Genomic DNA, 27,727 nt, shown 5'->3' on the forward strand with positions numbered 1-27,727 from the left:
AAATTGTCCAGGAGATGTTTTACACATTTGAACCACAAGCACAAGTTTGTTTTTGACAGTGGATTGTGCTTTCAGAGGCTGTTGTTTTTGTCGTGTTTTAATTCGGCACCGTCGGTCACAATACATTCACAACGCCTAAAGGATGTCAGCCGGATACTGGAAGCCTCATAGAGGAGATGAAAAACTGGATTCTCTCTAAATAAAATACTACAGTGGGCAGTTTTCAATGAGGGATATTACATAAAAAATATTGAAGCAGTCCTGAGGGTCTTAGTGTCTTCCTTTATTCCAAAATTAGCCATTATATCCAGCAGTAAACAATGAGAAAGTTAGAAAATCTGGACCTTTTAAGGCTTTGATAAGTTGCACTTCTCTGGTTAACTTTGCAGCTAAACAGGACTGTGGTGAGAGAGGTTGAGTTGATCGGTTATGAAACAAATGGAGGGTGATGATTAATGGGTTTGGTACTGAGGAATGTATTGTTTTGTCAAACCAGTTCCAATCCCGAAAGCAAACAACACAACAGGCATGTTTTTTTCCTTCATTTGACATATTTGCGCACCTGCATTTGTGTTGTGAATACTGATCTTTTGTTAGTGATTGCAGGTAAGTTGCACTTCTCTGGTTAACTTTGCAGCTAAACAGGACTGTGGTGAGAGAGGTTCAGTTGATTGGTTATGAAACAAATGGAGGGTGATGATTAATGGGTTTGGTACTGAGGAATGCATTTTGTCAAACCAGTTCCAATCCTGAAAGCAAACAACACAACAGGCTCCTTTTTGCCTTCCTTTGACGTATTTGCGCACCTGCATTTGTGTTGTGAATAATGATCTTTTGTTAGTGATTGCAGGTAAACGTGTAAGAAGTCATGCTCAGTGAAAAAGACGGGAGGAAATTATTCAATTAGGAAAAAAACAAATGTCTCCGTGGTTATGATCTGTTACACAAAGTAAATCAATAAAACAAACCAGATTTGTATCCGAAAATTAGGTGAGTATCTGTGTCGAGGCAATGGAATAATAAACAATTCATAAACAGATGGCTGTTAGTGCTTTCTAAGTTTGTTAAAATATATATACATATATATTTTAATTGGAAAAAGTAACTCTGTGGTGTGATACAGCACTCAAAAATAATTTGTCTGTTTAAAAGTAGCTAAAAAGCTAAGCAGAAAAACTTAGAGCTAGTAGTTAGCAAGTTACAAACAACCAGAGTGATTTTCTGACATGAAATGTGTGTTTTGTGTGAAACTGGAAGGGATGTCTCCTTTCAGATTCTCTCAGTGTGAGCATAATTTAACCTCACTTCCTAATAATGTTAGCACAGCCTCCCAACACGAGTCTTTCACGTACGTTTCCACACATTTCATGGAACAGACCTCCTCTGAAACCACAAAATCACCTCCCTCTATTAATAAGAACGCCTCCTTGATAAAACCATTGTGTCCCTTTAAAAAAATTTAAGAAATTTCAGTCATCTCTACTAGTAGGTGCCTCTTTTGCAAGACCTTTCAAGCCGATGTCACCACTATGACTCAGTTTGAGGAGGTTCTGGACAAAGTGAGGCTGGTTCTGACCATGTCCTCTCCCGCTGAGGTCCAGGATCTACTGGGGGCTTTGGTGGAGGAGGGGATCATCTCAGAAGCCTACAGCAAGAGCCTGAGTCTGCATCGACTTACTGATGGGATCGCAGCAGATTCAGCATGTACACCGGGATGTGATTTTCAGGGACCCAACTCCTACCTTCACCTCAACCAAGAAGATCACAGCCTAGTGAGTAAATGTGGGTCCACATTTGAGACGGTTTTGTCAATGGATGAACAGAACAGCACAGAATACAATCCACAAATTAATCACCTACATGAATATCAAATTATTCACAGCAATATTCAGGAATTGATGGACAAGCACTACCTCAATCAAACGCTGCTTTCTACAACAGCAATATCTGACTACAACTGCACCCTCACATTGAGTGATGAAGAAGCAGAACTGCTAAGAAGTGCAGAACTAATGCAGAAGCCTGAAAGTGATAATGAAAGAATACTTGAGGGGATTTTGGAGGATGGGGAGGAGTGGTTAGGGCAGGTAGACGAGGCAGCTCGGAGAATAGCTGTCCCTCTGTGGCAGCACTGGGACAGAGGAGGGAGGATGTTATCAGCCCTGGTTCCTTGTATAACTGGCTGTTCAACAAGTGAAAACAAGTCAACAGAGAGCGCAGCACAATGCTTTGCCTCGGATATGGACGGGGAAACGGAGCTTGCAGCTGCTCTGAGGGCAATTGACGAGTGCGCTGGGACGTTTCCAGACGGCTTCCCACTGGATGCAGAGGGAGCTTCTGTCGCACCACAAGGCCTTCATTTCTCTCAACTCAGCAACTGGGAAACTTCTGATGATTCTGATATATTTGGAGCAGCAGGAAGCTCCTCATCTGTTAAGGCCTGTGCAGCAACAGACGCAAACAACAACATCACAGACAAGCTGGAAGGCCACCTGGATGCTTACTGGTCAGCTGAGAGGGCCACCAACGCAGCAGATGACCTGTTTTCTTTGACTGAAGACGCACAATACAATGCAAATTCTGGCCTCACACAAGACACTTCTACACATTTTCTCTCTTCATGCACACCTGAAGAAACTCAAACTATCAGGCAAGATTACTCACTTTATTTAAACACAGATTGCTGCATGGCAGTAGGGGTGACAGATGAGCTTGAAAATGCTTCCACGACTGGATTTGGTGCAACAACGTGCAGTGGAGATGGAATTACAGACATCCATGAGAAGATGGATTCACACTGGGGTAAGTTATCATCAGCATCGCTTATCATCCTATTAGTATTTTATATGCTAAAGTCAAAACCTTACAATGTTACATGGTAGAGAGCAGCCAAATGAATGCAGGGTTTCCTTTGAACAAGGAGGAAAAAGTCCATTTAAGTTGAAGCAGGTGAATGGAGGGCGGCTATCTGCCTCGCACCTGCACTGGGTTTAGGGGCGGGGAGAGAGACAGTGACAGACAGACAACAAATAAGATAACAACAAACACTGGACTGTTCAATGAGCAGGGAATAGAGGGAGAAGGAGGGAAAGGAAAATACACAAACAGCAGGAGAGAAAGAGAAGGCAAAATGGAAATGACATGCAAAAGTGCAATATAAATGATGGAGAGTGAAAGAGAAAGTTTTATCGAGTCAAATCCTAAAATCTAATTTACATGAAATGCCAGGGTTTGCAGGAATACTCTCAAAGCCTCATCATGCCTGAGCACCACCACAAAACAGAAAGTAACTTTTTTTTTTTTTAAACTTGTTTTCTGTGCCAGATCTCTAGGTGCTTTCCATTTAAATGTTTTGGCAACTGAGTCAGCAGAGTGCATTATTTTTGGTGTTTAGGGTGCAGTCGAGACAAGATTTCCAGATAGGGGTGTGCCTTAGTTTCACTTTCAGTTTGAGCACACCAGCACCAAAACAAACTGGGAAGCCACAGACCCAACCTCTCTCCTGAATGTTTTCCAAACCCTGGAGGGCGTTTTCTAAATATTTCCTGGTGCGACACAGCATATGAGTTGTACTGAATAGAAATGAAGGGACTCTGAATGCAGTAATAGTGGAGAACTAGGTGAGGGCAGGTGAGGTCATTTGCATTGCACATTCGTGACTTTAAAGTGTTTTGCATTTTGCATTAAAATGTTTAAAAAGAAAGAAAAACAGCCTCAAAACTGAAGTGAAAGGACAGAAAAAGGTAACGAATGAAGTGCAAAGCACATGAAAGGAGGCCTTTGTTGCATGCCTGTTCAGGAAATACACTACCAGTGAAAAGTTTGGACACACCTTCTCATTCAGTGGTTTTTATTGCACTATTTTATACATTGTAGATTAATACTGAAGACACCAAAACTCTAAAAGAATACAATTATGTTGTAAACACAAAAGTGTTAATCTTCAGTATAGATCTACAATGTGGAAAGCAATGCAAATTTCAAAAAGCAATGAAGGTGTGTCCACCAGATGACCAAAGTAAGATGAACAAAGCAGTGATTTCTTTAAAATATTCAAACATAGCGTCTAATTATCAGCTTTAGCTTGAGGTTTTAGTGAACCTCGGGCAGATGGAGACACAGACATGTAAGAGCACAAAAGGTTCATCTTTGATTTTTTTTTTTTTTTGTTTTTTTGCGAGTGTCAGCTGTCATGATGGACTTTGTCTGGTGTGAAACTGCCATCACATACAGTTTTGGCAAAGGATCTGGTCTTAATGTTTAGCTTTGTGTAGATAACTGTTGTGTGGCTCACAAAGGCAGGGCTTAAGTTTCAGGCATGCAGGTGTGACCTGCTGTGCTCTCCATCGACCTAATTAATGAGTAATTTTGTGGATCTGGTAACTGAAATTCTTTGCATGATTTCCTTGTTCCTGGAGTGATACAGATCGACAATAATGGCAAGATTTTTGTTCTGATTTAAAACACTGCAAAGACAATTTTGTATTTTCATTAACGAGAAAGAAAGAGGGAGATACGGGGTCGCCTCACAGACAGTCAACTTCTGTCTCTGTTAAGTAAATCATTCATTTTTAGTTTGAAGACTTGGTTTAAGGTTTGGTTAAGTTTCAACCAAATAAATAATCTAATATGTTTGTGTTTATGTGTGTGTTTGTTAAGAACACACAAAACCTCTCAGGAAAGATTGTATGTTTGTGCGTGCTTGTATGCGCGACATGTTTATGCTTTATAATGACCCTTTGCCAGCGTTATATCACCATGTGGATAAGCTGGTATAATTGGCATGACTCAGTGTGGTGCAATGTGTATCTGACTGAATCTGGTAATCAGGTAGAGCAGGTACTTTCCACCGTAGCTTCCTTGTACATACCAACAAATGGTCAGGGTGGCATGTTGTTTTGCCTTCGCCGTGGCAACAGTCATGGCTGAAACATTTCTGGCTTTTGTTCCGTGTCCCACTCCAATGATTATCTCAGGTGTGCTCTGAGAGAGTTTCTTCAAGTTTTATACAAACGTCCACTTGGACTCAAGGATCTGATAATATTTTGGTGATCAAACATTAAGGGGTCTGTGATCTCATAGAATTTACATGCAACTCATGGCAAAAGTTCACACAAACGTCTCATAGAACAAAATGATGACGTGATGGCATGTAATATCTAAAAGATCAGAATGTAACTTCACTTGTGATGTTCTGCAAAAATACAATTATCCACTGCCAGAATTTAAGAACAGGGTACTGACTCAGTGGCACTCATGTTGGATTTTTTGTTTCTCACAATGAATTTAGACACTTTAAAGCAGGAGTGTCAAACATACGGCTCGCAGGCCAAAGTCGGCCCACCGGTGGGTCCAATCCGGTCCCCGGGATGACTTTGCAATGTGTAAAAATTACAGAGACAAAATTCGCTGTAATTTTTCAATAAAAGTAACTGCTTTTTTTTTTTTTAAATTGGTCCACTGCACTGCCACAACTTTTACGTATATTTTTGTATAAATTTTCTACATTTACACGGCAGGGGATAACTTAACCTGCTTCCTTAACAGTTCAAATTTAGTTCATGTGGTGTGGTGGTCAGGAATACTACACAGATGTGGAAATGAATGTAAATTTAAAATCCCTTCTAGATCTTGACAAGTTGTGAAATACTATATTGTAGACACACTGTGATCTAAAAGTTGTGTAAATGATGAACTGAGGCATAATATTGCTGAAATTGCACTTATTTTTCTGAAGAAATCAGTTTGTTCAGAATATGAAAAGACAGTTCATTAACCTTTAACATTAACCTTTATCATTTGTCTCGTGTTTTTGTTGTTGTGTTTCTTGCGTTTGACATTTTGTGTTTTGTTTTTGTCTCACTTGTGTTTTTTGTCTTATTTTTATCATTTTGTGGGGTTTTTTTTGTCTCTCTTGAGTTGTTTGTCTATTCTTTGGTAGTTTGGTTTCTTTTTTAAAAGCCAAAGATGAACATGTGTGCCTTTTTTCTGCAGATCCCGTACTCACATAGCACTGAACAGAAACAAAGCAGAGCCTACATGTTGAATAAAATATATTTTAAATAAAGAGGGAGGTGAGAATATTAATGATAATAATCCATCCATCCATTCTCTATACACCGCTTCATCCTCACTAGGGGTGCAGGGGGGCTGGAGTCTATCCCAGCTGACTCGAGCGAAGACAGGGGACACCCTGGACAGGACACCAGTCTGTCACAGGGCTACATATACAGACAAAAAGTCACACTCACATTCATACCTACGGGCAATTTTGGAGTAATCAATTAACCTCAGCATATTTTTGGACTGTGGGAGGAAGCCGGAGTGCCCAGAGAAAACCCACGCATGCACAGGGAGAACATGCAAACTCCATGCAGAAAGATCCCAGGCCCATGCCGGGATTTGAACCAGGGATCTTCTTGCTGCAAGGCAAAAGTGCTAACCACTACATCACTGTGCAGCCCTTAATGATAATAATTCTTTATAATAAATATTTTCTATACTGAGGTGAAATAAAAAAATATTATGAATTCTAACTATATATATATATATATATATATATATATAGAGAGAGAGAGAGAGAGAGAAGTGATGCATGCAATATGAACAATATTTTTTTGCTTTTGGCACTATTCTCACTTTAGCAATTGTCACTTTGCACTACCATATACATATATTCTTTTCTAGATGTGTGAATATCTATTTATATATTTTATAGTTATTTTATAGTTCTCTTTTCCTCATACATAGAGTGACACCGACAGCCAAAACCAAATTCCTTGTATGTTGTGTACGTACTTGGACATTAAAAAAAGCAAGAAAACAAACTTTTGTTTCGGTTGTTTCCCTAAACAATTATTTTTTAGAGCTATGATTGTATTAATATAGCTCTAATATTAATATAAAATCAGTTTATGCACTTGGCCTGCACAGTGTTGGTGGTGGTTAGCACTGTTGCCTTGCAGCTATTGGATCTCTGGTTTGCATCCCGGCCTGGGATCTGCATGGAGTTTGCATGTTCTCCCTGTGCATGCGTGGGTTTTCTCCGGGTACTCCAGCTTCCTCACACAGCTCAAAAACATGCTGAGGTTAATTGGGGATTCTAAATTGTCTGTAGGTGTGAATGTGAGTGTTATTGTTTGTATATGTAGCCCTGTGACAGACTGGTGACCTGTCCAGAGTGTTCCCTGCCTTCACCCTAGGTCAGCTGGGATAGACTAAAGCCCTCCTGCGACACTACAGAGGAGTAAGCATTGTATAGATAATGGATGGATTGTAGTTCATGCTCTCTCAAGGCAGACGTGAACACCCATGGCTGGTTTAAAAGGGCATGACTTCTTTTTTAAAAAGATCACACAAATTATGCTGATTTATCAGCCAGAATCGTAAGAATAGAGAGAAATGGAACATTTTCAACTTTCTGATGGTCCTTGAACAAACCATCTCTTATGCTTGAGCTTCAAATCTTAATATTTCATCAATAATAACCCTTTCGAGGAATCATCTTGTCTTCGAGTGTCATCTTGCAGACTTGGAGCAGCCTGTTGCATTCATAGAAGTCTATAAAGTTCTTACACCAGTTCTCCACACTTGCTTTTTGTTGTTTTTGAGTCAGTAAATCTAAATCTGTCTGACTAATAGGAGAAGCAGCGCTATAATGCTATGTGCAATGTCTGTCTGTGCAATGCCTGTGTTCACAACTAGTCTACAACAGGCAAGGCTTGATGCTTATATTAAGAGGATCAAACAAGATGTTCAACATTTGGACAGTTCCGCAGCATCAGTGTGCCTTTTTAATTCACAACCACATCATAATATGGGGAATACCAGTTGTCTTCAGTATGTTGTGTGGGATGCAGGCCTCGCATTATTTTCAGCATCTGACATAATGTCATGTATTTTGAAGCATGTTTAAGCACTTCAGCTCATTGTGTTGAAGACAAAGGTATACCAGTGACACAATCTGATTGTAATTTAGTTTGGAAATTACTGTCAGATGTAGCAGGATGCGACAAAATACACCATACTGAGGATGGGATTTCCATCCATCCATTCTCTATACACCGCTTTAGCCTCACTAGGGTCGCGGGGGGTGCTGGAGCCTATCTCAGCTGACTGGGGTGAAAGCAGGGGACACCCTGGACAGGTCACCAGTCTGTCACAGGGCTACATATACAGACAAACAGTCACACTCACATTCACACCTACGGGCAATTTAGAGTATCAGCATATTTTTGGACTGTGGGAGGAAGCCGGAGTACCCTGAGAAAACCCACGCATGCACAGGGAGAACATGCAAACTCCATGCAGAAAGATCCCAGGCCGGGATTTGAACCGGGGATCTTCTTGCTGCAAAGCAAAAGTGCTAACCACTACTCCACTGTGCTGCCAGGATGGGAGTTTCAGGGAATATAAGGCAGGAAAGGTGGGAGCTCCGCTCTCCATCTCAGTTTAAACTCGTTCAGAATGATAAAACATTTACAACGTTTTTAAATATATTCATCCTTTTTTAGTCCATATATGTGTGTGTCTTTCAGAAAATGGCACATGTATTCAAGAAATGGCTTCTTTTTTTTTTTTGCTGATTTAAATACAGCAAAAATAGTCTAACAATACAGTCAAAAGCAGCAAAAATAATGAAATACCATTATGTAAATAAAAAACAGCACATTTTTATGTGGACACCATGTAATGTCTGAGTATGCAGTGAATATTTGAGCAAATGAATATGGTAATATACAAGCATTCAACCTTCTTCTTTTTTTGCCGTTTTGAACTGGTCACCTGTGCAGTGTGGATGGGGAACTTTTTTTCCTCCGTCTTTACATGAACACACTGAAATGAAAGCTGTTGTTTTGCCTCCTGCTGGTTTGGACCCTCACCTTGCACATCGTTGCGTCCCAGGCTTGGCGTCCTTTGTGAAGGCAAAGTGAAAGCAAAAGCAGAGTTTTATCGGAGCAGCTTTTGCCTGCTCGCTGGATGCGTAGGTCATTTGAGGATATAGGCTTTGACTTTACCGCACTGGAAACATACAGCAGACCGATTTACGCTACTGAGCATCATACAGAGAGACCTGTCAGGTAGGCAGAAATATTCTCTCCTGATGGCACATTGTGGGCGCACTTATCCAAAATGCGCCTACATGGATACACAAAGATGTCGGGGGTTTCCCTTCTGTTCACACTTATTAATTTGGTAATATATGAAACATTTTTGCTGAGATTTAAAGCTTCTATAATGAATGATGTAACTCTGTAGTAATGTTTTTCTTCTTTATGACTTTACTTGAGATAATTAGGATGGTGTTTGCAGAAATGCGCCTGTTTTTTTTTTTTGGTTTGTTTTATTGTAACTTCAGATAATCTTAACGTACCATCTACATTGATATTAGTTTTGATAAGTGTCGAAGTTTTTTTTTCAGTGCGATGTTTCATATGTGTTTACACCTGAAACTTGCAGCCTTCATCACGCAAACCAGCTGCATTTCACCTGCGCCACTGTGCGCATTGGTGTGGGTGTGCCCACCAGTGTGGCCCCCCGTGTGCTGAAATGTCGCATGAATCAATAAGACGAGGCGGTTTCAGGGAAAGTTGTTATCAAAAGGGCATTTGGGGGGGTTTCCAAGCTACTTGAATGATAGAGCTGCTAGGAAGCACTGCTTAGGAGACAGTGAGGTGGTGGCCATATGTGTAGAAGTCTACTGAATGTGCTCAGAAACAAGGATTTTCACACATTCCTGTATTAAGCTTAGCCTTTTCCTGAGTGTAGCTTTTCCACCTAGATAATATTTTATGTTGTATGCAGTCATGTGTCTTTCACTTTCTAATGAGGATTTTGCTGTGAAAACGTGCTGTGGTGCTTTGTTTAATCTGCCAAGTTTCTCATAGCTGAAGTGAATTCACCCTAGTGCCTTTAAGTTTGCGAAAATGTAGAACTAGTTCAAGTGTGTACCCTTCATCCTTAACCCGAAGGATAAATCACTTCATGTAAGAGAAAACTTTTTCTGTTTTGATCCTATGAGGCACAAAGTCAAGATTTATTGATTCGCAGACAAAGTGATCAGCTGAAAGTCCAAACTGATCACTGCACCCTGAGATAAATTGATTCCCAAACCAAAAGAAAAGTTGAGTGTAAAATCGAGGTGCCTGTGTACTCACTTAGACAGGAATATATTTGTTGGATCAGTGGTAAACAGAAACTACATTCTGGTAAACAAAAACACATTAGCTAAAGTATTGTACTTAAGTATAATTTCAATGTGCTTCGTTGTGCTTCCAATCGACTACGTTTTTCTGACAGCTTTAGTTACTTTTAGATGACAGCGCTACATAATGGGTAGTATAACAACAGTTTATTACATATAAACCAGTGACGTGATACTTTTGCCTTCTTTCAAAAAGCAGTGTGACATTTCGGAATGAATTCTTTAACAGCTCCAACAAACAGTGATTTCCCCTTCTAAACTTATCATATCGTTTCATATCAGTAAATGTTCAGATGATCCAATAACTCACCGAAAATCAAAGACGAGATAAGATATCCCAAAACTGAAAACAGATTTATGTATTAGAACTTTGTTTGTTCTTCTACATCTACTGCCCCTGTATATAGAACAGCTACGCAGTGACGCCCAAATGAAGCCATAATACATCAGTCAGAGGGACTTTAACTACATTTTGCTGCTAATACTTGCATACTTTTACTTGATTAGCAGTTTTCATATTACTTTTACTGGTAATGCAGCATTTTAGTGTTGCTGTTTTGGTACAATTTTTTGGCAATTACTCAACTCTAGATCATCTGCCATTTTAGTTTCATTGTACTTTGTACTCAAGGTGAAGGGGAAAAGTTACCCGCCATCAAGACAAGCTGTCCTGTCATTCCTTGGTACCAGCAGTGTCTCTTTGGTCCAAGTTTCAAAACTCATTTTATCCTGTTTGATTAAACCGATTTGGGAGTCAAAGTGTGGAGGAAAAACAAGACAAGTGCATTTACATGGTGACATTTTTTTTTTCAAAGACTGAAGTATAAACTCCCTCAAACATTCATACCAACATCCGTGACGTTCTAATCACAGAGGCCCCGAGTTCCACATGTACCTAGATTTCATCCATCCATCCTTTATCTATAATTGCCTAATCCTCATTAGGGTCACGAGGAGCTGGAGACTATTCCAGCTGACGTAGGGTGAAGGCAGGGGACATCCTGATAGCTCACCAATCTATCGCAGGACATTCATATCGACGGACAATTGAGAATTACTAATTAACCTCACAATGTTTTTTGGACTGTGGGAGGAACCCGGAGTACATGGAGGAAACTCACACATGCACAGAGAGATAATAATTTTAATGTTCCTCTGGCTGTTGTCTTGGTCAGGCTTCCCTTGGAAAAGAGGTCAGTGTATCTCAACGGGACCAACCTGGTTAAATAAAGGTTAAATAAAAATAAATAAAGAGAACATACAAACTCCATGCAGAAAGATCCCTGGAAGTCTGGGACGCAAACCGGGGATTTTCTAGCTGCAAGGCAAAGTGTTATCCACCAAGTCACAGTGCGGCCCCCTGTACTTCATTTCTGATCAAATGTATTAACTCAGGTGTCTTTTATAATTATCCAAGAGAAAAGTAAGAGCCAAGAGCCCAGGTTAACAATAGCTGTACACAGTAGTACAGTAAGTAATTTAAAGCAGGCTTTAATCTTTATCAGTTAAAAATGTTGCTTTCATCCGAATCTGTTGGGTACAAATTGTATTCAACTGTATTGTTTTCTTTGCCATGATGCAATAGGACAGTCTTTCTTTCTTTCTTTCTTTCTTTCTTTCTTTCTTTCTTTCTTTCTTTCTTTCTTTCTTTCTTTCTTTCTTCTTTCCTTCTTTCTTTCTTTCTTTCAAAGATCATCTGCGTGTAGTTTCACTTTAAAATAGTCCAGGATTATGACGCACTTCCAAGCAATATGAATGAAGATAAAAACCTGTTACTATAATATTAACTGTGGCACAATAGTTCTCTGCTGGTTAAAGCATCTGGGCGTTGACAACAGAAACCTCTTTGTTGCCTTTTCATGGTCACTTCCTTCATTCTTTCCCACCTGACTCTCCCAAACTACTTTTCTCTATGCTCTATATTTGCTACTTAATTATTACCTTCATGGGTCTTTTATGATTGTGACAGAGATGCAAGAAAAAAATCGATTCAGACAGGAAGTTGTGGTTTTGATAAGCTTTCACCTCGAAAAGGCCTCATGAATCACCACTGTACAACTGTACTCTGTATTTCTGCTGCACTATAAGTCCAACCAAACATACATACAAACAGTGGACTTGTATTTAGAGAGTACAGTTGGACCAACTGATCGGTGCATCTGATATTCAGCATTATTGCAATTATCAATGTTTTTTTTTTTTGCTTTTTACCCAATTACATAAATGTGTTTAAAAATGAGTTAGTTTGGCTCATCTCTCTATTTGTACTCATCAGAACGTAGTCTTAAACAATATCCTGCCCACTGCACTTCGATTTGTGACATATCTGGAGTAACAGCTTATGAGCATTGAAGCCCGATAAAAGCTTCGTAATTGCGGCTTCGTTATAACGGCTCATACGGCTTTATTGTTTGAAATAAGCAAATTTGGGGCCAATGTTTATATCTTACCATTGGTCGACTTAAACATACGGGTGCGTGCATATTTTATGTTAATTTGCAATCATAAACAAGTCACACGTGTTGAGCCGAGAATGTTCGGTTTCGGCTGTGTGTACAAGTAAGCGGGAACCGAGTATACTCGGTCCCGGCTTTTTAAGGGTTAAAGAGACCCTTAAAGAAACTTCACAGATGTTCTTCTCTCGAATCTGAGACATACATATGATTGAAAAACAATGGCGCATTCCGCAGTGCAGGTAAATATTAAGATGATCATACAGGAAGGAGTAGTCAGGGAACAGAGCAGCACCTCCTGTGATGTCATGGTGAAGTAGATGTAAACAAAACGGAGATGGTGGTGCAACAACCCGCTAATAGAGATTTACTGTGAGAAAAAAAAAGCTGAAGGCTAAAGGACTTTGAATGGGAAATGTTGTTTATTGAGAACTGCGACATTTTAACAAGTTAAATAGCTAACATTTATGTAAGGGCTAGAATGTTTGTTTTGTAACAGCATCCAGTGCTGTGGGCAGTAACCCAAACTGGGAACTGGTTTCAAAGGAGAGGCGCCTGATAACTGAAGGCTTTGCCTGCCATTCTACTTTTAGAAATTCTTGGAACTACAAGTAAGCCTATAACAGATGCATAACAGACATAATCTGATACGTGAAAGTCTTCGATGATCAGCATGTTTAATAAAAAATGAAAACCAAAAGAAGAACCTTGGTACAGACTGATGCGATTAGTAGGATTGGTTTCCTGTTATGTTCTTTGTTGTTGAGATGAAGAAAGTCTCTTACTTAAAGTGCTCTTTTGTGTCAATATGACAGTGATCAAATATTGACTGATTTAGAAGATTGCATTTGCTTAAAGAATTTACTTTTACTCGTCTATGCGTTTTGATAGAGCTGCAGGAAGCGCAAAGAGGAAGCTTAATGTGGGAACATGTGCAAAGGTTGATAAAAAAAGTTGTGGCAGCAGTGATGCTGCTAAACAAAGGCAGCTGATCAGTTTAATACATTTAATACAGTGTTCAGGTAACTTGTGAGTAGTATTTTATGCCGTTATGCTCTTTGTGCATAGGTATTTATATTTTTTTAAAGGATTTTACCAACAGTCTTTTCTTTTTCTTTCTGTGTGCATGTGTGTGTTTTCAGATGCCAGGATGCAGGAAGTAGATCACTTCCCCTTTAACCCCTCTGAATTTGGAGATCTACCAGGTTGGTGTTGTTGCATCTTTTCAAAAGTTCCTGACAGGTTTTCTGCATTGTGAAGAAACATGAAATGCGTGTTGGGGTTCTAAAAACAAATTTATAATAACTGACCCTGAGGAAATCCCTTTTATTCAGCAACTGACTGAGCCAATGAGAACTCAGATGAAATGACAAAGTAAGAGAAGTAGGCTTTGTCAGTTCCAACAGTCTGTTGAATGAAACAAAACAGAAGCTATAACATAATTTTGCAAGTTCAACACACACTGATATTGTCACAGAAAAAGACAAGAAAATCCCTCCGCAGTGGTAGATTTGTAGTAGGATTGCAATCATGATCGTCAGCAGGCAGCTGACATAGCATTCACTTGTTGCCATAGTTAGTCTAATCAGTTGGTCCTTGTGTCATTTCTGACCTTCCCTGAAAATGTCATCCAAATCTGTTAGTCCGCTTTTGAGTAATGTTGCGCACAGACAGATTCACAGACTAACAAACGTACACCAATCGTCACATAACTCCGACGCGTTCCTTGTCGGAGTAATAATAAAGAATACAATCCTATGTGACTCCAGTTTGCAGCTGTAGTAAGTTTTATTTCTAGCTTGTTGTGCTGTTGTGTGGTCATCTTCTGGTTATTCATAGTTAGTACTCCTCTACAACTTGAAGATCACTTTCCCAAATACTTTCCACTGTTGTCTTGATTAATGCTGATAATCTGAAATGTAAATGGAAGGTTAGGAAATAAAACTGTTGTCTGATAAAGTTTATTCTTTGTGTTTTAGATGATTTAACTGAATATCTGAATATTGACTTCCTCGGTAAGTTGCAACCAGACCTCTGCATACACGCTCACTTATTGTATGTAAGGTTACACATAAAAGTGATCTGTCACATGACTTACATAGAAACTCACATGTATGCAAAAATAGACTGTTGTCTAATTCACTGCATTTTGTCATTTAGATACGGAAAAGCTTTTTGATGATCCTTGGTTGAACTGTGCGGATGACTACTGCAGTAAGAATGAGTTCTTGTTATTTTTGCAACTGTTTGCCCCCCAGAACTAAAAACAAATGTTAAGTAAATCTGTTTGTAGTCTCTTTTTTCTTTTGGTATGTTATAGGCATCGTTTTATATATATATATATATATATATATATATATATATATATATATATATATATGTATAAATCTGAATGGTTTGGACCATAATTGACCCATACCTTTGATAAATTTGTTTATCTTTTACTGTGAACCGAGAAATAAATGAATATATATATTTGTTCTTTATACCTTTTATAAAGTATACAGAATTTAAATGTTTCCTTAGTGTAATTTCATTGTAATTTCTGGATTTTGTCATCTTTATCACAATGATTCTGAAACCCAGTTTGTAGCAAGGAGAACACTTCCTTAATTTTCACAGTGCTGGGTTTTAATAAGTCAAAACAAAAATAGAACCGGTGGGAAAAAAGTCAATTGTTATTTGATTTTTTAAAGAGGTGAAACAGTATGGTATTTTGAAAACCCCCAACAACAAGGAAATACAACCAATGCCAGCAAAACACATGATTGAAAAACTTTTCCGGTGTCATTTTCAATTCATTGTTTTATGCTGTGTGTGCTACTTCCCTTTTTTTCTTTAATTGTCTAGAAAAACATATTTCACGGAGTTGATTTTCAGTTCAGTGCTGGCATGCGTGATAATAACAGTCATTTCTGGTACTGTGTCTACTCACTGCTTCACTGACTCTTTTACTTCCTCTAAATTGTACTTCAGGTGACATTCAGAAGGCGGCCGAGGTGCCTAGCCAGGAAAGCCAACCGCAGAGAAACCAACAAACAGACAAACAAACCAAAAACAGCAGAAAGAGAAAGAGAGGTAGGTAACCAGAGAGAACTGGCTAATCAAAGCTCTGTACCTCTTCCACTTTACAGAGAGCTTTTTTGTCACATAAAATGTCATTTTCAGAAAAAAAAACCATGCAAATCTGCACTAAATTACCAGTTTTGTTTACTTTCGCAACACAATTACATTTAACATCTTCTCTCTCCAGTTCCCCAGCCACTGTGCACCACTGAAAACACCAAAAGAAAAAGGCCGAAAGTAGCAGGTGATGAATCCAGGCTTTGATTTCTAACTATTTCTACGTTTTCACTTCAAATGTGGCCGTTGCGAAACATACAATCCTCACTTTCTGCTGTTGGCCATCGACTGACTTCATGACCAAAGTTTTATTGCTGTTCTGATCACTTTTTTGATAATCATGCATTACATTCTAGAGTCCAGGTTACGCAACGACAAAATCTTCGAGTCAGCAGAGGATAAATGAATGATAGTCACACAGCCACCATGTTCCTTTGTCTGTTTTACAATCTTATAACAATTCTGAGCATTATTCTCTGCAGAATATTTCAATAGAGTTGAGATCATTCACGGATTCTGACTCTGCTTTAGTAGATTTTTTTGACTGTTTAAAAGTGTAAATGTATTTGGTGTAGTTTCAGGCAGCTGTTAGTTTCCATTCATATATGTTAGGATGATCCTTGAGCAGACCTAGAGTTTGCTTCAGTAGTCACAGTGATGACTAAGGGAGAGTCCACCTGTTGTGTTGGCTCACTACATATGAATAGTTTTGTTGAACATTCGTAAGATCTTCTCCTTACTATGTGAAGTGCTATGAGGTGATATATGTTGTGAATTGGTGCTATATAAAAAAGAAAAGCACTCAGAGAGCACAGTACTCCGCCAAGGCTGCTCAGTCATTTTATCGGTCCCAACATGTGAAATCTTTATTAATAAATCACCTTGCACTGAGCATGGGCATGTGTTATGCATGTGTACGTTATGTACGGATACCAAATTGTGTGACATAAATGTGTAGCGGGCAGCAGGAATTGATGGGACTCAGAAACACCCCCACAATTTAATCAATTGTTCCTTGTCTCATTTCTGATGGATACGTCCCAGCAAGTCCACAGCGGTTGATTTTTAGTAGGATCACAATCATGAGATCATCAACAGGCAGCTTACGTAGCGCTCACTTGTTGTCATAGTTACAGTGATGCCATTGCAATACAGAAATTTTTAACAAATCCATGGACCCAGACTATGAGCTGCATCTCTAACAAAATCTAATCAGGTGGTCGTTGTGTCATTTCTGACCTTCTCTGATAATTTCATCCAAATCCATTAGTCCAGTTTTGAGTAATGTTGCTAACAGACAGACAGACAGACCGACAAACCTACGCTGATCGTCACATGTCACAGCTGCGTTCCATGGAGGTGTAGTAAAATTTAATTGAATTGCTGTTGTGACTCAAATAAATACCTTCAACACGTTGCACATATTTAAGCATAATTTCTTGGTTTTAATGCAATACAACAGTATTTAATTTACAGTTACAGAGAGTTCAAAAGTACAATTTCATTTCATTGGAGATGGAAATTCAAATAGTTAAAAAACACACACATATAGTGACTATAGTGACTAATCAGGAAATAAGTCATCACAGCTCACTTGATATTTATATTTATTAATGAATAGGCCAAATGCACTTTATCTGTAGCAATAACAAATTTGTTTAAGAGAATGTTTGATAGTCTCACTTAAATGCATTGTTTTCGGTTCCAAGTTCAGTTTAATGAACAAAACCCAATTATACACCCTCTCTGGCTCATAAACATCTATTCATCCTTCATAATTCATAATGGAGTTCTTTTGTCCTATATCGCTGTCCTTCCTGGACCTCTAGTCATCCCCATCCATCCCTGCAAACCTCCCCACGGGGAAGCTGCAGCCGCTAAGGACTGGTGGTTACCATAGCGAAACAGGGATCAGTCTAAAAAACTTATCCAGAACTCTGTGTGCCCCATCACCTCCACCTGGTGCACTCCTGTCAGCCTGCTTTGAGGTCAACACAAGAAACCCAGAAATCCAAAGATCCTGTTTAAACAAGCTCTTTGGCAACAGTCAGTAAAAGAAAACTCGATTTAACAGGTGAAATGATCCAGTAGAACCAGGATCAGAGAGGGCAGACGTCTGCCTCAACTGGTTGGAGTGAAGGGAGAGTCAAGAGAGACAAGATGAGCAGTGAGATATAAAATGAGAAAACAGTATGAATGGAAACCAGTAGCTGCCTGATTAACTTGGAGAAATGCATCAAAACCCAATATCAGCATGAATTCAGATAGCCACCAGATGCATTGTTGAGAAGCTGAGGAATTTAAATGTGTTTCGATAAAGATTCACTATAAAAATCTCCATTCAAAGGCTGTTTTAAAAAGTAATCATGACCTTTTGGTCTGACGTATAATGTTCAGGCTGTTTTTTATTGTCTTATGTGAAATAAGCTAAGAACTATGTTGTAATGTAGGTTCGTTAACTCTTCTAGGTCAACCAAAAACCAAAGAGGTACAGGCTGAGCCGACATCTGTCATTCCAGGTGAGTCTTTGTGACTTTTTAATGCCATTTTCGGTGTGAACTGTTAACATTTTAAAAGATTAATTTGCCTCAGATGTGAAAATCTACAAAGGATAGTTAAGGAGAAAGAGTGACATCACTGTTGCAGCATTTTGGGTGTGCAAGCAAACAGCAATGTATTAATCAAATGTCAACACCAACTTTGTGTTATATGCAGCTGTGATGTTACAGATACATTAACCAGACCACAACAGAAATCTGAGCATGTGTACTTCAGAGATTGAATGTCATTTTACAGACAGTTCACTTGACTCATAGGTGAAAGTGATGCTGGTGAGTTTTGCTTGACTTCTCCAGGACTGTATTACAAACCAAGAAAACAGGAAGTTTATTTTAGAGGATGCCAGATGAGAGGTCGTGTTCATGAATCAAAAGAAGAACTTTCAGTCACTCCACTTCCTCCAGATCATTTCGGTGCTTTTTTAGATGTCAGATTTAGTTCTCAGTATGATCAGAACTAGCAGCTAGGTGTTGACAGTGACTTTCATACGTTTAATCCGAGCTCACTTAGCCATCTGCTGTTGACCAGATTTTTTTGATGCCCAGCATTTTATTTACAGGATACCCATTAGCTGAATGCCATTGCAATCAGCAAATATTCCTGGTCTCTCAACATTTTCAAGTCTCTCTATCTGCAAAAACATTTTGACACAGAAATCACTTGTTGTTTGATGAGAAACTAAACCTTCGGCTTGTTTTCATTGTTCCGGCTCTCTTTCTGATAGGCTCAAGGTTAGCAAAACAGACTTGCTGGAAATGATAAGAATGCTTTCTCTGGTTGCAGAAACCGATGTGGGATCAGCGCCAAATCCAACAGATTCTTTAAGTGGCCTCTCCACCACTCCACCACCAAGAATCGTCCATCTCTATCCCTCCAATTCAGCGCCTCCCTTCCCCATTCAGATCATCACCATCCCAGACGCTGCAGGCTATCAGGTGGTCCAGCTGTCTCCTCCTCCTCCTGTTATTAGGCTTCCACTCTCCAACACGGCTACTGCACCTACATACATATTTGGTGAGTTAATTATTCACATACACAGAGTTAAAAGTTTTGAAATTTTACCAAGCACATTCCAGCGCAGCAGCCCTGAAAAAGTCATGTTTGTGAAGCTTATGGTGTTCAGTTTTTGTTGTGGCTAAGAGACTGTGTTGAGGAAATGAAAGAGGAGTCAGATGATATACAATTTTGACTGCCTTAAAAAAAAGTTTGGTTTAGATACAGTTACAAATGGCAAGCACAGATCTAGAAAATATATGTGTGTGCAAGTAAAATACCTGAAATATTTTGTCTATAAGAAACTTTTCATATACACTGCCAGTCAAAAGTTTGGACACACTTTCTCATTCATATGACTGAGAAAGTGTGTCCAAACGTTTGACTGATAGCGTACATTAACATATTTTTTGATGCCAAAACAATGCTACATTTTCAGCCTCTTCCAGCTATTATCTGTTTTTTCATAATATTAAATTGTTTAGACTGTTGTTTCAGTCATATTTTTGTTGTTTTAGTGTATTAAATATATGTCAGTTTTATTTATTATTTTATATTTACTGAGCATATTGAATCAGCAGTTTATATTATAATAACCCCTGTTTCTAATTTAGTTCCTGCTACCTCACCACCATGCAAACGTCGGCTGCCACCACTCTCTCCAGGTGAGCAAAAAAACTCAATAATTTGTCATTTTAATGTGTTTGCAAGAGTCTGTTTACATGTGCTCATATGTAGAGATCTTACCCAGGCAGTGGTTTGTTAGTTAGGGTTCCACCATTCCAGTTTTGGAAACTATTCTTTACCAACTGCTGTGCTTGAATGCAATTGTTTTTTAATGGTTTGTTATTTTTTCCATTGTGTTTGTAGTGGGTGGTGCAGTGGCACCAGTCCAAATGAGTTCATCCCCGATAGGTTCTCTGTCAGACAGTGCTAGCAAAGCCATGTGTCCTCCCTGTGCATCACCTCTTTCCCCCAGTACTGGTGAGTGTTAATTATCTGTCTTATTTTCCTCCCTTGTGTGTAAAATCCCTACGGAGTTATTGCCGTGTTTCAAACATCATGATTTGTTGTATTTCAGAGATGTCCCAGTGTAAGGAATCGCCTCCTCCTCAGTCTCCCACTGTCCCTGATATTCCACGTAAGTTACCATGTGTTTTGAAGCCTTTATTTATATTTTATCTACAATTCCCTGAACAAAATGTCATGTTTTGTGGAGATGCAGCTGGAATATCCTTTGTATTTGTTCTTCAGAAGGCGTAAATGACTACATTCAGGAAGCCAAAGCCCACATGAGTCAAGTCTGCCAGGATATGGAAACGGGTATCAGCCTGACCTCGCATTACGTAGATGTACAAGTGAGCCAAAGAGAGGTTCTTCGTTCTGGCAAAAACACAAACAAGTGCCTGGAAAAGGAGCTGGTTATCATGGGAGATACAGATCGGCAAAAAAGCTTGCTGGGACAGAGTCAGGTAAGAGTGTCTATGGAACGAGCTGCAGACTGATCATACTGAGATAGGTCATTTGAATGAGAGGTTGTGAAGTTTGAAAGAACACGTGATGAAACTAGTGCTATGAGTTTTATTGGACAACTTAAAATTAGCCCTCTGAACCCCACAACCCATGACTGTGAAAGATACATTGTCTTTATCCGAGCCAGAAATGATAAAAACAGAAGGAATCATCACATTTTCAGCTGTGAGAGTGTCTTTAAACTAATCATCGGTGACGTGCTGTATACTTAACCAAATTAAAGCTGAAAATTCTGATGTTTTATCAAAATCACTTTATACTTCATGTCTCAATTAATTATTTGCCCTAATGAGGATTAAGCAGCCTATAGATAATAGATTGCTGGATGTTTTTTTTTTTTGTTATTATTATTTATGACCTGAAACAATAGAGATGCAAGACTTTGTGTTGCAGTGAAAAATTAGCCTACTGTGAGTAAAAATGTTGCAGAAGCTAAAAGTACACAGAAACTGCTTGGAGTTGAGAGGGTTAAATAACAACAACAAAAACAATATTCATCGATTATGTTTTTTGTACACCACCAAATTTCATATCATTTACAAATTTAATACTATGCATCTGTTTGTTTATTTGGCTTGTGAAACTCATGAGTGCTATATTTTATCCTTCTGCACTCAGATCTTTGGAGGCTCAAATGACAAAGCCAAACGCTACATTTTGCTACTTGGCAACGCTGGCATGGGAAAAACTACTCTGATTAAGAAGCTGTGTCTTGACTGGTCCAAAGACTGTATCCCGCAGTTTGATTTTGTCTTCTTATTGGACGGCAAACAACTCTCTTTAACGGAGCCCACCTTCAGCCTTCAGACACTCCTACTCAACCTGTCCTCCTATGCTCCTTCCTGCATGGACCCAGAGGCAGTGTTCGCTCAAATCCTTGCAGCCCCTAAACGTGTCCTCATCATTTTTGACGGGTTTAATGAGTTGCGAGACTATGAAATGCTACTCCAGACTCAAGAAAAAGACTTGGTGACATCCCTGCTGAAAGATAATAAGGCACAGACCTTCACAGTAAAGCAGTTATACTCTGCCATCCTTCAGAGGGTTCTCCTTCCAGGCTGCACTCTTCTACTCTCCACCCGCCCCAGAGGCTCTGGCCTCCAGGTACTTCGGCGCACAGACAGTCTCCTGGAGATGTGTGGCTTCACTTCAACAAATGTAGAGACATATCTGACCCAGTACTTCACTGATCCTGCCCTCAGAACATCTGCTCTGGACTGTTTGAAAAGCAGCAGCTACCTCCATCTCCTGTGCTGGAACCCTGGTCTGTGTCGGCTGATGTGCTTGGTTTTGGAACAGTGTGCAAGTTTGGAGGTCCTACCAAGAACTTTAACTGGGCTCTGTCATCAAGTGCTTTGTCTGAAAATGGAAAAAGAGAGGAAGAACCCATGTGCTGAAGCTCAAACACAAACACCAGAGCAACCCGTACAAGATGAGACCCAAATCTTAAATAGCTGTCAAGTGAAGAAGTGTGACGGAAGCAATCAGAAAAAGTCCAGAAAACAGCAGCACACTTCCTCTGGCAGCCGAAGATCAATGAGGACAAAAAAGACCCAGGTAGACGAAATGGATGAGGAGATGAAGAATGATGTTGAGGGAGTAGATAGAACACAAGAAGGAGAGTTGCTGTCCCAGCTGAGTTCTTTGGCCTGGGAAGGGGTCAAATCAAACTCTTCCATCCTTCCAACAGGACGAGCTGTGCCCAGTAAACTCAAGGCATTTGGCCTTAGGATGGGACTCGTTCTCTCGCATCACCTCAAGAAAAGGCCATTAGTCTCAAATGGTGAGAATGAGGGAGGAGGAAGAGGAGACAAACATGAGATGGGAGAAGTAAAGGAAAACAGTGGGAGGACAGACACTGATGTTGATGATGACCTCATTCTGTTGTGGGCGAACCCTTTTCTTCAGAGTTACATGGCAGCGGTCCATTTGTCTTTGTCAAGGTAACAATAAACAATTTACTGATTCTTTTGAAAACAATTGGCTACCATGACCAATAAAAAAATAAAATGTGGCAGACAGGCCTTGATGCAGATTAAAATTACTTTCAGCTGTCATAATATCTGCTCTCTGTAGTGTGTTGTTTGATTAAAAATGAAAGAGTACTGTTTCACTTTCAATCCACTGGCATCTCTGCAATTCCCTGACCCACTCTCACTTTCTGTTTCCTAGAACTGTGACAGAGCGGACCTTTCTCCAGACCCTCCCTTTCCAGTCAGGTGGTAAGGGCCGGCGGCGGCCTCAAAGGGAGGAGCTCGAGCTCACTCAGCGATTTGTCGTCGGCCTCCTGTTCCACAACAGGACAGAACTGCAGAAGCTTCACTTACACTCAGAGAGAACCCTCAAAGATGTGGTGGTCACCAAGCAGGCTTCAGTAATGAAACACCTGGAAGGTCTCTCCTACAGTGACCTGAGCTCCTCCCAGGTTCTAGAGGCCTGCCATTGTGTTTATGAAGCAAGTCACACGAGTGATGAAAGTAGCAGAAACACTGGCAACACACGACTGTTGACTCACCTGGCAGTGAATCTTCCGGAGTTCTTGACATTTCAGGGAGTTCCACTTAGTCCGCCAGATGTGTTCACGGTACAAAACGCTGTTAAACGAGGTGGAACTGAAGGTAGAAGCTTCTGTTTGGATCTGGAGGACTCTGGGATACAGATCTGTGGACTCAGAGCTCTGGTGGGCCTCAACAACATCAACACATACAGGTAGTGTATTCTAAAAGCTGTTTTATGTATGTTGTGTTTGCCAAACCCCTCCCCCAAACAGCAATCATCCAATCACAGCATGTCATTCCTATTAAGGTGTGTCTGCAGACCTAATAGACAAAGCCATGGAATAGACTAGCCACTTGACTGACATTCATAACATACACTAGTTGGTGCACATTTGAATGAAATTTCTGTTCATTTGCTCACCATCAGACTGGTAAAATACGATTCAAAAAATATATATATTAAATATCACACTATATAAAGTATATACATTTTAATCATTTTAAAGTAATAGAAATAAAAAGCAATATATCAACGGTTAAAATAGTGTATCAGCAGTTTGAAAACAGAACTGACTGCCTTGTGGAAAAGATTAACATATGATAAATGGTGCACATTCAGATTTATGTGCAGCATTTAAGATGTTTAAAGGTCCCACACTGTGTGTCTTTTCAGCAAATTTGGGAAAGTTTCACATATCTCCAATTTTACTGTGACCTTATAACTGGTTTTAGCCCTGTTCTAAATGGGTTGTGTCAGTGTCTGAAGCTTTAAAGGGTTATGTTGTCTTTTTGTAGCCTTTCTAAAACCAAGAACACAGCTAAAAGTGCAAAGAAAGGGCTGAACTGTAAGTTCACCTGTTCTAACATACATTCAGTGGCAAATTAAAGGAAAAGCCAACATAAAAAGTCCTTGTAAGGTGCTGGGCCACCATGTGCTGCAAGAACAACTTCAATTTGTCTTGGCACTGGGGTAACATATCTCAGGCACTCGACTGCAGCACCAGTCTTCCAAAAGATTTTCCCTCATTTGGTGTTTTGCTGATGGTGGTGGAAAATGCTCTGTGGCACATCATTCCAAAAGCTCCTAAAAATGTTTAATTTGGTAGGACAAGTGGGGGCAAACTATTCTGCAAAGTGTTTCCCACAGAATAGTAGAGCCACAGAATCCCTTCACTGTAGGAATCAAAGGTTCTGGTGTTGTCTTGTTTTTGGCACCCATTTGTAAGTTTCAGTCGTGAGCATGTCCATTTAGTTTAGTTAGTAGTTACAGAGATTTCCAAGACTGAGGATCACATAATGATAAACACAAGATGAACACTTTGGGGAGGACTATCCTGGATGCTACTAGAGTTTAGCATCAGCTCAACACTGACGTTTCTCACAGTGACTATTTTTATATGACACATGAGGTGGGCACAGGTGTTGCTAATTATTACATTAATTAAGGTTGCATACCTAATTAGAACACAACATTCAATAATGTGATCAGTAATCCTGTGTTTTAACTATTCCATGTGGACATGTTTAAAAAAGCATAAATACAATGCTATGATTAATTCCTCAGATATACAAGAGCGCCTTTCATACCCACGTCTTTTATATAGATCATCTGCTGGAGAAGTTGCTGATATTTTACAAAGAACCTGCAGCTTTAGTTTTGAGTGCATATTTATATGGATGTATTTATGGAAACTGGAGCTGGACATTAAAAAGTCAACCAAAGACAGTGTTTTCGTCCAATTAGTGGAGCTAACATTACACTATTTGGAAGTCATTGGCAAAACTGCAAAGCCTGCTTTTGTGTTTTGGTCTCCATCAACATTCTACATCATGCAGTGATACCAATGTATAAAAGCAACCCTCTTTGTGTGCCTTGTAGAGCATGCATTGCTGACGTCGTTGCCCTCTGGGAGCAGCTGGAGCAGGCTGGTGAAACGGAGCTCCTACAAGGCGCAGTGTCCACGTTTAAGATCCATCCTCTGAAAGCCACACAGGTGTGTCACATTGAGCACCTGGAAAAGCTGGTGAAGATACACGTGCAGAAGAGGCTCTCAGACAGGTAATGCACACACACACACACACACATACACAAATGCATTCAGATATACTTTACTACATACTAGTGTTAGCTTTAGCTATCTGGTTATTAAAATGCATGTTCTGCTCAACTGCAGTTCCAGCCAATCAGAGTCTATCCTGGCAGAGGGGGTGCCTGCCGTCAAAGAGCTGCACAAGCTGGAATTTGAGTGAGTAGCTCTGGCATTTAGTGACAATGATAAAGACAGTGACAATTATGACGATGATGATGACGATGATGATAACGATGATGATGACATTGTCTTTTCCTCTAGGCTCGGTCCAGAGAGGGGTCCCCTGGCTCTTCCTAAGCTATGGGAGCTCCTGCCAGGGCTACCCAACCTACAGCACTTGGAGTAAGTATATGCATCTTTATTCCTGGTTGTCTCTTATTGCATTATATTCTGTGTTTATGAGACTGCATGTGCTTCTAGTATCTGACCGCTTCTCTGTATGTTCTCTTTCAGTCTAGAGGACTGTAAGATCGGGGACAAAGAAGCAGAGAACCTGGCTAATGCATTAGCTTCCCTCTGTTCCCTGGAGAAACTAAAGTGAGTGCATGCTGACCCCTTTTTGTTACTTTCTTCAGTCTGAAAAGCAAACTATTTGAACTCACAGCACAAAAAAGCCATATATTTGGTAAAGTAGCATCATCTTATAAGTTTGTATTTCCTCCTTCTGGTTTCTAGTCTGTCACAGAACTGCGTAGGAGACCAAGGCGTCAAGAAACTGACAGCCACACTGAAGGATCTGCCCAAACTGCACTGTTTAAGGTATAGAATGTGCACACACACACATGTACACCCCTGCACAACACCACCCAAAAAAAGGCACATACTGTAAACCCACATAATTTCACTTCCCTCTCCCTCTCTTTGTTTTTTCTAGTCTTTACAGCAATGTGATTTCTGATGAAGGGGCAGAGAGTTTAGCAGCTGCCCTCCCACACATGGCCTCCCTCACTGATCTTGAGTAAGAGAACATATTTTTTTATTGCATCTGTGTATACTTATGTGTGTTTGTTTGACACAATGTGGAAAACCTGTTGTGATTTTATTCGTGTCCCAGCACAAAACACAACTGTTGATGAAACATGCATTTAATATACACATAGGCTACACGTTTTATATATTTGAAAAGGAATCAAACGAAATGCGATTTTGAGCACACGACAACAAAAATCTGAACCATGAACATCAGCAAGAGAAACATTTTATGAAGGAAGATTTTAATTTACAGTTGATGTATTGTTCCATAGTCCTTGATATGCTGGATATGTTTGGACTTCAGTAGAGATGCAGTGAAAACCCATCTGAAGTTATTCTATCTCGATTCTGTCTGGCAGTGTGAGTTACAACAAGCTAACAGATGCTGGAGTGGAGAGTTTGGGAGCCAGTTTGAGAAACTGCAATGAAATGAAGACTTTGAGGTGCGCTTTCATGTCATGGTACTTCATATTATATCTTTTTTCCAGTTGTGTGTTCTTTTTTCTTACCTTGTTTTGTGTCATCTCATTGCAGGATGTGGAACCAGTGTATTCCATACGGAGTTTATGAGAGGCTTCAGCATCAGGACAGTCGGATTAAATTGAATTAGAATACCATAAAACCTCTTTTCTGCATGCTTATGAACTTATTTTAGCATGTATCCCAAGCATACTGGATGCGTTTACACCACACAATGCATTTTCCAAAACATGTATGCATATGAGAAACTGACAATCAGGGAGTATTAAGATTGCACTACAACAAAAAAAAGCTTATTTGCAGCTTTATCTGTTTCTGAGACTGTAATTGATACATGTGCAGCAAACTATATTTCATCTATGCCTAGGTGTGTGGGGGCACTTTGTACAAATTCAATCAGCAAATTTGCACCATTTGTTTAATGTTTAAGCACAATCTGTTCCTGTTGTACATAGATATCTGTTATTACCTGAAAGGTCCTTTATTCTGTATTCAAATTCTTTGGAACAAAAACAGTATTTTTTGTTTGCACTTTCTGTGTCTGTAAACTACATATGTTTGTCTATTTTCTTGAGTTCATCAGTTTAATAAAAACTCCATTTCACTTCCTTCTCTGCAGGTTTCTGTTCTTTATTTTGATGCAAACTGACCTTTACCACTACCTTGGTGTCTGTAACTGTGTAGTTTAACGTTACTCCTATGCATCTTTGTAAAACAAAAAAATACATTTTATATGGAAAGTTCATGAATCGTTCGGAGAATGGAATTACAAAAATAAACAAAAAAAGCACTCAGAGAGCGCAGTACCCCACCAAGGCTGTA

At 39.6% G+C, this 27,727-nt stretch overlaps 1 protein-coding gene across 2 annotated transcripts; it reads left to right on the forward strand.

Annotated features, from left to right (window-relative positions):
- Positions 1-1,478: 1,478 nt before the first annotated feature.
- ciita (class II, major histocompatibility complex, transactivator) lies at positions 1,479-27,513 on the forward strand. Of its 2 annotated transcripts, none has more exons than XM_022214376.2 (22): positions 1,479-2,802; positions 13,800-13,862; positions 14,637-14,672; positions 14,818-14,871; positions 15,634-15,735; positions 15,911-15,967; positions 18,249-18,299; positions 19,123-19,353; positions 19,947-19,997; positions 20,203-20,316; positions 20,414-20,473; positions 20,587-20,804; positions 21,484-22,808; positions 23,038-23,574; positions 25,243-25,422; positions 25,538-25,609; positions 25,715-25,795; positions 25,907-25,990; positions 26,129-26,212; positions 26,328-26,411; positions 26,785-26,868; positions 26,960-27,513. In XM_022214376.2, the coding sequence occupies exons 1-22, from the start codon at positions 1,530-1,532 to the stop codon at positions 27,033-27,035; spliced, it is 4,917 nt and encodes a 1,638-aa protein (XP_022070068.2). In that variant the 5' UTR covers positions 1,479-1,529; the 3' UTR covers positions 27,036-27,513. The 2 variants fall into 2 exon arrangements, with proteins under 2 accessions (XP_022070068.2, XP_051797038.1); XM_051941078.1 differs by lacking the exon at positions 1,479-2,802 and adding an exon at positions 8,953-9,080.
- The last annotated feature ends 214 nt before the right edge of the window (positions 27,514-27,727 follow it).

The sequence above is a fragment of the Acanthochromis polyacanthus genome, chromosome 21, assembly GCF_021347895.1.
Source record: "Acanthochromis polyacanthus isolate Apoly-LR-REF ecotype Palm Island chromosome 21, KAUST_Apoly_ChrSc, whole genome shotgun sequence".
Classification (NCBI taxonomy): Eukaryota; Metazoa; Chordata; class Actinopteri; family Pomacentridae; genus Acanthochromis; species Acanthochromis polyacanthus.